Source organism: Rutilus rutilus (genome assembly GCF_951802725.1).
Source record: "Rutilus rutilus genome assembly, chromosome: 2".
NCBI lineage: Eukaryota > Metazoa > Chordata > Actinopteri > Cypriniformes > Leuciscidae > Rutilus > Rutilus rutilus.
Genome location: NC_140210.1, coordinates 59335693 through 59349238, shown reverse-complemented (window position 1 = coordinate 59349238; position 13546 = coordinate 59335693). Strand labels below are relative to the sequence as shown.

The 13546-nt window shown below is 38.2% G+C and overlaps 1 protein-coding gene across 1 annotated transcript in view; it reads left to right on the top strand.

Moving 5' to 3' along the window:
• Nucleotides 1–1093: 1093 nt before the first annotated feature.
• The window catches only part of LOC311286305 (NACHT, LRR and PYD domains-containing protein 1 homolog), a 31611-nt gene continuing 19158 nt past the window's right edge, over nt 1094–13546 (top strand). The window contains exons 1-3 of the mRNA XM_084402444.1: nt 1094–1118; nt 3147–3319; nt 3613–5481. Coding sequence (XP_084258570.1) covers nt 3168–3319; nt 3613–5481 — 2021 coding nt within the window. The 5' untranslated portion in view covers nt 1094–1118; nt 3147–3167. The remainder of the gene's footprint in view (nt 1119–3146; nt 3320–3612; nt 5482–13546) is intronic.

Below are 13546 nucleotides of genomic sequence, written 5' to 3'. Positions count from 1 at the left end.
AGTATCATGACAAAAGTTTCAGCAATTATTGTGACATAAAATATGATGAAATCCCACTTTTAATCTCCAAACTTTACTGTCTCCGACATGAAACAGATGGAGATTCTGTACAGGGAGAAATATAGCATCTGACATCATCATTGAGAAGAAGAATTAGAAGAGCAACTCAACAGCTAAACATCTGGTGTTTAAACATCTTGGAGATTATTTGCATTACAATAATGAGCATTTGTAAGTTTCATCATCACGAAAATAAAGTCATCATGTAAAAACGCTTAATGGTCCTAAAATAGGGTTCATTTTCTCATTATAAATATAATTTCTTTGTTTTTCTTGTTATGTGGTAGTGAACTGTGGCCTGGACATGTTTTGTCATTACAGACACGAGCGATAAATTAAGATGTTCCTCTGATTCTCAGCAGCACATTTGGACTCTTAAGGGGTTTTATGTGAGGAGATATACAATATCAGTGAGATGCTGTTAAACTAGAAGAATTTCTGTTGGTTTTGTTAAAATGATTTATTTAAATTATGATTTCTGGTTCAGTGTTTGGATTTGTTTCTTAGCAAATTAAGAATGAATTAAATTAAACTTTTGGTTTTCCTCATTTGAATGTATGAATGAGACATTTATATATACCGCTTTACTATGTAGGCTACAACTGTACACCTGAATCATGCGACGGCGCCAGTGCTCTCGCTCAACACACTCCAGCTAAAGGTGAATGGGCGCATGAGACACAAGATTCTCCCTCGCACAAAAAACGTTAAACATCAAGAAAATGGATTCTGACAGGAGCTTTTCTGAGGTAATTTAACCATATAATCTGTTAAGTTTTAGGTGTAGACTGATTTTTTTTTAAATATTAAATTGTTGGGGTAGATTATTGAGTCGGTTATTGAGATGTCCGGTTTAACACACAACCAGGTCTGTGTGATTGAATATTAACAGAAGGAGGAGACTTCAGTTCATCTGACACCTCTGAACTTTGAAACATGCTTTGTCACGTGATATAATATAACTGGATAAATGCTTTTAGTTAATATTTTTCTAGAGACTGCTTAAACTTAATCGATGAGAAGACACCATTTCAGACACTGAACTGTCACACGTCACGGTAAGTTCAGTTATAGTCCTCTAAAGTCATCTCATATTATCATATAGTAATAGTTTCTCATGTGCATCATTAATTCTAACTTAATATTTAGTTTAAACGGGATTGTAATGATATCAAGGCATAGCTATTTTGTGTTAATTTAGATTAATTTACAGATACGTACAAGCTGAGTATTTGAATATTAAATGTTGCATTTTATGACACCCATGATCGTTATATTTTCATTTCTAACACATTATTGCCGCTCGTCTATAGGAAAGGGGATGATTTGTAAAAGCTCAAGTTTAATGATGAGATTAATTATGATTCAAAGATTTATTATGAATATGCTTTACCCTCTAAGTTTGAAACTCACAAATGAAACTTCATTTTAACTTTAGATCACTGAGATCATGTGACACAGGGTGTGTTATCAGGATCAAACGTAAAAGGAGTGTCCAGATATGAACACTCAGTACAATAAAACAGTTCACTACAGTTCGTCAATCTGCTGCACTTTGAGCTGAAAACTGAATCGTAATATCTGTCACAAATGAGACTCCCGCGGTTCCTCCTGCTCACCACCAGAGGGAACCCTCTCCTGAATATTAAACCATTTGCACTACATTTCCCACATACCTGGCATTGATTTCCTTGCACCTGATCTTCATCAGTGGACTATTTAAAGGTGTTCTCAGACTCTGCCTCATTGCAAAGTTTTGTATTTACCCTGGTGATCAACTCTGAGCGTTTCTTCCCATGTGTTGTCTTCCTGTGGATTACTTTTGGACTGTCTATTCTCATCTTGATTCTTTGCACCTGCCCTGGACTATATTCTACACTGGACTGATTTATGTAAGTTTGCTGCCTGCCCTGACCTTATGCCTGTTTCTGGATTACGAGTTGCCTTATCTCTACTGTTGTGTTTGCTGGTGATTGACCCTGATTGTGCGACCAAGATTATAATAAAACTGCAAATGGATCCTCACTCTCCTGAAGCTTCATTACAATATCAACTATAGGATTAGAAAATGTATTGATTCAGCCCTGCTAGTTTCTCATTTTGATTTAATCACCTCGTCAGTGACACTGGTTTGTGAGGAAATAGTCTACTAGGCCTGATGTCATTTTGAGATTAAAGTCCATAAATGTAATTCAGTTTATTTATAGACACTTTTGTGCCTTTTAATTATTGTCATTTTTCCCATTTTTGTAGTTTATTCATTGTTGTTTGTTTCTTTTATGCGTTTTATTTTATTTACCACACTGTAACTTGCATTATTATTTTACTCATGCCAGACAGAGACTGAGACATAGCCATCGCTTTTACAAGCTTCACTCTGTTTAACCTTTAGCTGCTGTTCCTCACAATTTATTTTGGGAAACACACTGTTCATTGACACTTCTGAAACACTCACAATCATCACACTTAAACAAATAATAAATCTATTGGAATCGATGACTGTCAAATTTGGAATGATGTGATTATTGTATCTGATTGTTAAACTGCATCACTTGAATACATTGAAGCTCATTATTGTGGAGGGAGAGCAACTATTAAGCATTAGAAAAATATAACAGGCTCCATGTCTAAGCGTTCAGAGAGTTATTGATCAAATGTGCTGATCAGTCAGTGTGATATGAGCTCTGACACAGAGAAGCTGTCAGTGAGTCTCTCTACAGCAGCAGAAACACATGAACCTTCTGAACAGAGAGAGATTCAGGCTTTTCCTCCTGCTGTTGAAGTTCAGCGTTCAGTGAGACTCAAGAGCATCAGTGAGACACTGACGGTGGGTAATGGAGACTGAAGCACTGATCCACTTCATCTCAGAGGTTCACATCTGGCCTTTGTGCAGTCAGACCAGTTCTTCCACAGTAAACCAGTACTTTATAGACTCCTGAAGAAAAGGATCCTCCACAATCTGCTGCAACTACAGTCTGAACACACAGACATCTCTAGAAAGTCATTGTGTGTAGAATCTGGGTTTGTTTTTACGGTCCTTGCTGGAATAGTCAAAATGTAATTGTTCTCTGTGTTTCCATGCGCAGGTCTGAAGTCTGTTTCTCATTATGGAGAACCGAGAGAGCTGTGGAAGATCTTCATCTCCAGATCCCAGCTGTGTGTCTGTGAAGAGTGATGGATCAATGCATAAGCCTCCTGAATTCAGTGATAAAGCAGTGACCTCTGACCCCAGTGATGAAGCAGTGACCTCTGACCCTAGGTGAGTATAAACATGTAGTGGTGAATGAACTGCTCAATAAGAGTAAAAAACACACTGAATTCACACAGAGATGTTAGGGTTTTTTTTTCCACCTCAAATCTAGGGATAAAAGGTCAGTGATGGAAAGTTAATTTGACTTTACATTTTTTAACTTTTTGAAAATTAACTTAACAATTAATGTCTTAAAAGATTGACCATCTGTATTGACATTTACATTTAAATTTTATTTATACGTTTAAATCCTTTATTTTACATAATTTTTAATCTGTTTTTTTTTGTTGTTGTTATTTCAGCAGAGTAGATCGAGACAACACAACCATTACAGCGTCCCTGAATAGATATGATCAACCAGTGAATGATGAACTACAGAGAGTCAAACACAGACACAAAACCAGCATGAAGAACAAGTATGAGAGATTATTTGAGGGACTGAAACTCCAAGAGAATGAAACCCTCCTGAACAGGATCTACACACAGCTCTACATCATAGAGGGAGAGAGAGAAGGAGTGAATGAAGAACATGAGGTTTTACAGATGGAGAAAACAGCCAGAACACAACACTCACAAGACACTCCAATCTACTGCAATGACATCTTTAAAGCCTCTCCTGAACCAGGACGCGAGGAGAAAGAGCAGATCAAGACTGTTCTCACTAAAGGCATCGCTGGAATCGGGAAAACCGTCTCTGTGCAGAAGTTCATTCTGGACTGGGCCGAGGGAAAAGACAATCAGGATGTAGATTTCATGTTTGTGCTTCCATTTCGAGAGCTGAACTTGATCCGAGATCATCAGTACAGTCTTCACAGACTTCTGCTGGACTTTCATCCTGAACTTCAAGATCTGGACTCAAAGATTTATGAGGAGTGTAAAGTTGTGTTCATCTTTGATGGTCTGGATGAAAGCAGAATCACACTGATGTTTTCAGACGCTCAGGAAGTTTCTGATGTGACTGAGACTTCATCAGTGGGTGTGTTGATGTCAAAGCTCATGAAAGGAGATCTGCTTCCCTCGGCTCTCATCTGGATCACCTCCAGACCAGCAGCAGCCAATCAGATCCCCTCCAAATACATCCACCGTCTGACAGATATTCAGGGATTCAATGAGCCTCAGAAGGAGGAATATTTCAGGAAGAGAATCAGTGACGAGCATCAAGCCAGCAGAATCATCTCACACATCAGAAGAGCAAGAAGCCTCCACATCATGTGCCACATACCCGTCTTCTGCTGGATCTCCTCCACTGTGCTTCAGAAGCTCCTGGAAGAAGATCTGAGTGCAGAAATCCCTCAAACTCTGACTGAAATGTACATCCACTTCCTGCTGATTCAGATCAACATGAGGAATCAGAAGTATGAAGAGAGAGATCCAGAGAAACTCCTGCAGTCCAACAGAGAAGTGATCCTGAAACTTGCTGAAGTGGCTTTCCATCAGCTGATGAAGGGCAATGTGATGTTCTATGAGAAGGACCTGATTGAGAGCAGCATAGACGTCACTGACGCCTCAGTGCATTCTGGGATTTGCACTGAGATCTTTAAGGAGGAATCTGTGATTCATCAGAGGAAAGTCTATAGCTTCATTCATCTGAGCGTTCAGGAGTTTCTCGCTGCTTTCTATGTGTTTTACTGCTATTTAATGAAGAACGAGGAACCACTGCAGCTTCTGGGTGAATTCATGTCTGATGAAGACTCTCTGTATGATCTACTAAGATCAGCAGTAGATAAAGCCCTCTGGAGTGAGAATGGACGGCTGGATCTGTTCCTGCGGTTCCTGCTGGGCGTCTCACTGGAGTCCAATCAGAGACTCTTACAGGATCTACTGACACACACAGAGAACAGCTCAGAGAGCATGAGGAGAATCACACAGGACATTAAAGACAAGATCAAAGATAAGCGGAATATTAATCGTCTCTCAGCTGATCAATCCATCAATCTGTTCCTCTGTCTGCTGGAAGTGAAAGATCAGACTCTGGCCAGAGAGATTCAGGAGTTTGTGAAATCAGACAAACACTCAGTGGAGAAACTCTCTCCGTCTCACTGCTCAACAATCTCCTACATGCTTCAGATCTCAGAGGAGGCGCTGGATGAGCTGAACCTCAAGAAATACAACACATCAGATGAGGGTAGAAGAAGACTGGTACCAGCTGTGGTCAACTGCAGAAAAGCTCTGTGAGTGTTTAAATCAATCAATCATTTATTCGGTTCATTCAACTGAAGTTGACCAAAGTGCTTTACAAGGAATAAAAGAAACACAAAAATAAATCCAAAATACATACATAAATACCAGACAAGCCAAAAAGCACTCAATAGAATAAAAGAGAAATCCAGGAAGACAAACTACAGAGTGTTAACCCTCTAATGGGTTTTTGGGGCCCTTGAGATGTTCTGACATGCCCTGACATTTGTGCTTTTTACAGTTGCTTATAAACATATTAATGGCAAAGGTGTAATTACACTCTATTTAGCACAAACAGGGCTACCATAATATGTGAGCAACATGTATGTGCATGTTTGTATTTTTGAGAGAATAATGTTTATGCATGGTTATTGAAAAAAACAAAAAATGAAAGTTTCTGAAATAAGGCCACAAAACACATACTAAATATGTGTCCACGCGACTTTTGACTAATGGATGTTGTCGCCTAGAGTTTTTGTTTCAAAATGATCTGAAAATCATCCTGCCTAATCATTCACATAAAACAATACATTGATTTAAATTTTATAGGACACTTTTTGTTTGGAAAGGCAATATGCATGGGGGCGTGAATGATCATGAATAATAATGTGGTTCACACCTGAGAAGACAGTGACCCGCATAATGAGCTGCATAATGAGTCTTTCATATTGTATTTTCAGAAAGTTTCAGAATATGTGTCCTCTCCCCAAATTTGTCACAAATAAAACACAATACATATAATTTAAAGAGAAGGCTTTAATTGTATTTAATTATATTGACCTTTTAAGATTTTGTTTACATCTACCTTGTAAATATAGTTTTTATTAAAAAGGTTACAATTACAGCAACAATTAAAATTCTAACAATATTTCAAGTGTAATCTTTCTCTGTAAAAAATAAAGTATACATTTTATCATACGTATTTCAAAGTTAAGGATTCATTATAAGACTAGACAAAAGGGAACTGGAGCGCTGCTGGTATCCCTTGTATCCTCTGGTGCTCATGGAAGGGTTAAATGTTCATAAAAACGAATTTGGAAAAAAACCCAGGTCCAGGCACTCAGTAGGATGCAAAAGTTAAAAAGCCTTTATTATTTAAAAGCTTTTATTATTTACCTCCCTGCTCCTAAACGTGAAACTTGGCTTCGTCAAACTAAGGGAAACTTTCCTTGTGGTAATTGTAATTATTGTGAGAATATGGCTAAAACTGCTACATTTATGGATGTTTTCAGTAATAAGACTTACACTATTAACAGTTCTGTCAGGACCACTATCGTCAAATATGATTGACAATTAGCATACAGTTTGGATTGGCGGTATGGTTCCGTTCTGGTCGAGAACTCCCTGCGCATCCATGCAGCCTAGCATGGATAAGAGCAGGGAGAGCAGCAATAACCCCCCTTGGGGTAAAGTGAACAGAACCAACATGAAAGTTTGCAAATATATTTAATTCAAGATTTTAAAGTACAACATTATTCGATAATTTATTCTGATTCAAGGGGAATCAGAAAGCCAAATCCTGACTGGGCGAGAGGAGGAGCTGGGGATGGAGGAGGGTAATTCGCTCCTGAGAAACGCGATAGTTGCTCATAATACTGAAGGAGCTTATATATATATATATATACGGTGATAGGCGTCGTATTCCTATAGGTAGATGTGGATCAGCTGAGGGTCAGCTGATGCGAGCTTGACTAACGTGACCCTCCAGAACTAACGCTACGCTTGATTTTTATAAATTGCAATACTACCCATGTTGTCTATCGATTAGAGTGTACTTGTGGCTGCTTTTACATAGGCCTCACTAAAAGGAGACTGAGAGACAGGGTAGCTGAGCATAGGTATGCCATCCGGACTGGAAATATGAATTATCCAATGGCCAAACATTATATAGACGCAGAACATGGGAGGGATTCGACCTTACAAGTAGTGGGCATTGAGGCTATTCGCCTTGATGCCAGGGGTTGGGATATAATCAAACGTCTTAAACAGAGGGAGACATACTGGATCTATTCCTTGAGGGCCAATAGTCATCCAGGTCTCAATGAAGGTTTTGACCTTTCACCCTTTTTATAATTGTTGTGTCTCTATAGGGACAGTATATTGCTGTTCATAAATGATGACTAGTTTTTGAATGTAATAGACTCAATTGCCATTTTTGTAAACTATTCATGTTGTTTTAGAACCATCTTGACTATGAATTAAGAATTATGATGTGTAACTGGTTTATTGACTTTTGGTGCATATTGTGTGGAGTACACTGGATGTTTGCAGTAGTGTCACTCCTGTTCTTCCACTTGGAGATGTCTCATTTGGTCTTGTTTGGTTTAACCTCTGGTATTAGACATTACCTGAACTATTGCCTCTAGTGGCAAAGAAATTGTGTTGCAAGTGCCAGAGTGGCACACCTGAAATCAATGCAACTATAAGTATGGCTTGATTCTGTTTGTTTGTTTGTTACCAACACCCTGATGAAGGCCAGTGGGCCGATACGCGTTAGTGTTTTAATGCTTTAGCCCTTTTAAATAATAAAGGCTTTTTAACTTTTTCATCCTACTGAGTGCCTGGACCTGGATTCTTTTCCAAATTCTTTTTTAAGGATTCACTAGCCTACCTTGGAACAAACACTATAATAACATCTTAGTTGATGACTTTATTTTTGACAAAACAAACTTACATATTTAACATATGAGGATAAATTGGTGAACAAAAGCTTATTTTGATGTGGCAGTAGTCTATTTTACAGTAAAAATTTTAAAGCCTAATCTATCCAATACTAGTCAACGAAATATTGTCGAAAATCGAATTTCATCTGTAACATAGGTCTGTCGTTTTTATGATATATTAGGGCATATAAATGTTTAATACGTTGCTTATACGAAGACATTTTATTTCAACATAGTTCAGTCGATTTTTACTCATCTCAGTATAGCAATATAGTTTGGTAAAAGCTGTTAATTCATTCACACACAGAAACGCAATTCATAACAGTCTTTTTTCAAATTTTAACAGTCTTTTTGCAGTTTACAGACACTATTCCATATTGTGATTAGAACAAAGCACTTAAGAATAAAGAACTTACTATTCACAATCCTCAGCTGGATCCGTTGCTCCTCGGAATGAAAATAAACCAGCACTTCTGAGGTAAATTTTCAAGGATTATTATTACAATAGAATTATTCCTCACAACTCGCAACATAAAGTACACTAATCTAAATAAAAACTTGGTGTGTTTTATCCAGCTGATGTGGGCGTTGACAGATTTGCATGTATTGCCTCAGATCATTTGCGTTTGAATAGTGCACGCTCTCCGTGGGCGTGTTCAGATTAGCAGATAATGAGTTGTGATGAGCTGTAATGAGAACGACTGACATCTCTCTATTTTCATACAGATTACATAAACAGAGAATATTCATTTTAGTTTTGAATTAAATAATTTAAAAGTAGACAATTAAATGATTATAAAAATATATAGCTCATGCCTGTGTGACTAGTATTCGCGTGGATACATAAAAAAGTTGACATTTAAAGGGATACTTCAGGATTTAGCATTAAGCTTTGTATGAGTAGAAAACCTGTAGTATTCTCGAATTACTGTGCTTTCCACCCTCATATCCCCCTGAGACGAGAGATTTATGTATTTTTTGTCTGGAAAAAATCCTCCGATGACGCAAAAATCGTCATTTTGCGTCATCTGAGGATTTTCTGGCCAGAGGCTAAAGACTACAGCCAGTAGGAGGGGCTGTTCCGCATGTTCTCAACCCGCCCATAGAGGGTGGGATCTCACTCACAGAATGTACACATAGTGTCAGCAGTCTTTCTTTGGAAGCTAAGCTAGCAGGATCTTGTTCTGTGGAGAAAGCTGAGTAGTAGGAGAAAGCTGAGTATTAGGGGTTACCATCCTCTTTTTCCCAGACGTCGAGATCGTCCAAAATGTCCGGGATTCGGCTTTGCTTTCTGCGGTCGCCATTCATTGTTTACATGCACACCTTTTGTTTCAATCTAACTGAATTCATTCCGATTGGTAATCTGAATGTAGTGTTTACATGAACGCTAAACAAGTGATCGGTTGATGTGCGTTTTAACATTGCTAAGAAAATTCCCGCACCTCCGTGAGAGATACGAGACCGATGCGTCTCAGTAATGACGCCACCGGCCTCGCGCCGTTCTCCCACGGCCCTCCGCCTCGTCCTGCTCGCCACAGTAAACATGATGAATGGCGACTGTAGAACGCAAAAGCCGAATCCCGGACATTTTGGGCGATCTCGAAATCACGGGCAAACTCGTCACGGAGACTCACTCGTAGCCTAACCTTGTTGTTTTCAACTGCGCTCTCTTACCGGTAGGGGTGGCTTGGGAGTGGCCTCCTAGGGCAGCGAAGCAAGTGCATTCTGGGAGTTGTTGTCTTTCATCCACATAAGCCAAAAATACATTTTCTGGCTTTTCTCAGTCTAGAAAGCTCCAAATTCAAAAATTTCTTCACATTTCTTCTACATAAATGACCTATTTTAAATACACATTCATCTTTCCAGCTGTGAAGTATCCCTTTAACAGTTTATTTTTTCATATTTCTTAAGTCTGTATGACCATAAATAACGGAGTATTTTAAGTCTATTTTACTGCTATGTGAAAAAAATCGAGCAAAACGCGTCGGCGCATTTGCCGACCCCAGGGGGTTAAAAGCCAAGGTGAATAAATAAGTCTTAAGATGAGATTTAAAACAGTGTTAATTTCGTTAACGAAAACTTTGACGAAAAATGTTCGTTGACGACCTTTTTTTCCCTGACTAAGACGAGACGATGAGAGACGACACCCACGTCTTTAAATGATAACTGTGACTATATCAACACCAAGGCTGGATTAGTACCCCCAGGGGCCCCTGGGCACGTAAACTCATGGGCCCCCCTCCCCTACCTGACAACCACACCCTCCAAAGGAACACACACACACAGGTGGCCCACCAGGTGTGGGATTTAACATGCCAATCACTATTGATCAAAAGCTGAATGACTAGTTCACAACAATGATACAAAATAATTTTTTCTGAAAAGTAGGGCTGCACGATTTGGGGAAAATGTCATATTATGATTATTGAGGTCAATATTGCGATTGCGATATAGTAAACAAATGGTTTCATGAGTTAACTTGCTTATTTCTCAAGTAAAATGCACCCACAGATTAGTGATAATGCTGAAATTTGTAGCCTATTTCTCAACTCAAACTAGAAACAACAACTAAATGCACTGTGTTTTCAAATTAAAATAATATATTTTAATTAAATATTGTTATTTGTCTCAATAATACAAGAGTTAAAAATTAATTTCATATTTACCTGTGCCTGTCTAACAGGTAGACCTTGGACATATACCGAAATTGAATAAAGTTATCAAACTGCACTGCATAAATTATAAATTAAATATAGACTAATCTTTATTATAGCAACAACAACAACAACAAAAAAAACTTTAGTCAACAGCAGTGAGTCATTTTCTCTGTTCTTTTTGTTCTTTGATTAACTTTACTGACAGAAAGCTTTATTGGCTGCTGTCTCTTTAAGACCAGCTGACGGAGACGCGGATCTCACACGCGCCTCATTCTCGCGACAACTCTTCACGTTCATCATGAGACAGCTCTTATGTTATGAAGATACTCGATAAAACGGACATTGTGGCATAATTGTGTGTTATTGTAAGTTCAAGCACGAAAGATAACTGTGTTGGCGTGCTGTCTGTGCGCACGATACTGGCGTGCGCGCGCGTCTTTCTGTGTCTGTGTGTGTGTGTCACAGTCACACTTTTGTCTTGTCGCACATGAATTGTTTAAAAGCATTTGCATGAATAAGATATGTAATATACACTTTTTTTTTTATTCTGATTGGATAATTATCAAGATCGAGGCCAAGCCTTGTGTATACTATTTTTATGTAGCGTGTGGCGCACAAAAAAAAAAAAAAAAAAAAAAAACCTCCGATCACGGAGGGCCCCTCTCTGCGCAAGGGCCCCTGGGCACGTGCCCAGATTGCCCGTATGGTAGATCCGGCCCTGATCAACACATGCAATGTCGTTGACGAAAAAAGACGAGACTGAAATGTGTTTAAATTTTTTTTAAAACTTGACCAAAACCACTTGTTTGTGTCAAATAAAGGAGACGACAACACATTGACTGTTTTTATGAGCGTTCAGGCTTACGGTTGCCAGATTTCAATAATTTAACCCCCCAGTTAGAGCTTTTCTGTTAAAAGAACACGTTTTTTACCTGGTCTTTTCAATAGTATCTGGCAACCATGCGCGCGCGCTCTCTACACTGCTGAAGAAGCGCGGATGATCTGAAAACACTAACTAGTAAACTGGAGTTCTTCATTTGAGATTTTCTACTTAAATTAAAGTGTCATTCAGTCGGTCTGTGTTCTTCCACGAGCCGCGCTATCTGTGCGACTAAATCTGCGATCAAAATGCAGGCTGATTTCCAGCAGTGTTTTCATATTATACGAGCAAGAATGCAATGTTTCCTGAATATCCACACAATTTCAAATGTGACATTGATTTATACAACAGTTCAACAAACAGAAGGGTAACATTAAGTGATGTACTACATTTAAAACAGTATTGTCAGTAGGCTTATTGCTCTATTTTGCAACGAAAGCCATACCAGAACTGCAGCACACAGCGGTGATTCGTGAACGAATCTGTGGCTTTAAACGAATCGTGAGATTCAATGACCCGTTCATAAATATAGTAACTTGCGTTGTTACTGAATGAATGAATGACTCCATGACTCACTCATAAAGACAGTGACTTACCGCCACCTACTGGCGATTTTAATGTAATATTTAAAAGTATCACTTAGCTTTTACCATCATTGCATATTTATTATTGAACATTGTTTAATTTAAAGCAATATTTACTTTATAAAGGTACTTATAAAGGTAAAAAAAAATGAACTGGAAAAATCGATTAAAGGGGGCAAATATTGTCCCTTAATGGAAAAGGTGTGACTGCAGTCCAAGTGGAAGAGAGGGGGTACCAGGGCCAGGGGGTAGGGCACTCTGAAAACACTGAACCACTGAACTAAGGAAAAGGGGTATGTAGAATTGCACAAGTTCTACTGCTAAAGAGTGCAATGTCAATACAGCCTGTTACCTTAATTTAAATTTCTCATAAGCATAATTGAATTGGCCTAGAGATAAAAATTATAAGGACATTTTTTTGTCTAAAGACTACATATAAATAGCTACCAAAATTAATGTCGGTAACTGCAGTTTGACAAAGTAATGACTAAAAGTTGACAAAAAATGCAATGACTTTTCGTCAACTAAAACTAGACTAAAACTATGAAAGACAAAAAGACTAAAATGTGACTAAGACCAATAAGCATTTTCATCTGAAGATGAAGACTAAGACTAAATCAAAATTGGCTGCCAAAATTAACACTGATTTAAAAGTATAGATAGATGGGGCATGCCTAATAGAAGGAGGAATGCTGTTCCACAGCTTCGGCCCAGCAGCGGCAAAAGCGTGATTTTTTTTTTTTTTTAAGTTTTACTTTAGGAACTGTGAGAAGGCCAAGGTCACAGGATCTCAGGTTTCTAGATGGAGTGTACGGAATCAAAAGATCCGTTAAGTATTGAGGTGCTAAATTATTCAGGGTTTTGTAGACAAATAATTACATTTTAAACTCAATCCTATACTTTACCGGAAGCCAGTGCAGAGACATTAAAATAGGTGTTATGTGGTCGTACTTTGAACTCAGGTCGCCTGAGAAATGCAATAATACAGAGAATTACAGTAATCAAGCCTAGATGTAACAAATGCATGAATAGCTGTTTCCAAATTACTCCTTGATAAAATGGGCTTCACTTTACTAAGAAGGCGAAGTTGGTAAAAGCATGACTTGACAACAGCTAAAATCTGTTAGTCAAACTTTAAACTGGAGTCAAATAGAAAGCCCAGATTCCTGGCACACTTTGTGTTATATGGGGTGAGAAAGCCAAGACTTATTAATGGCTAATAATTACGTATTAATGGCTAAAGAATCCTTTTTAATAATGTATCTAACATCTTT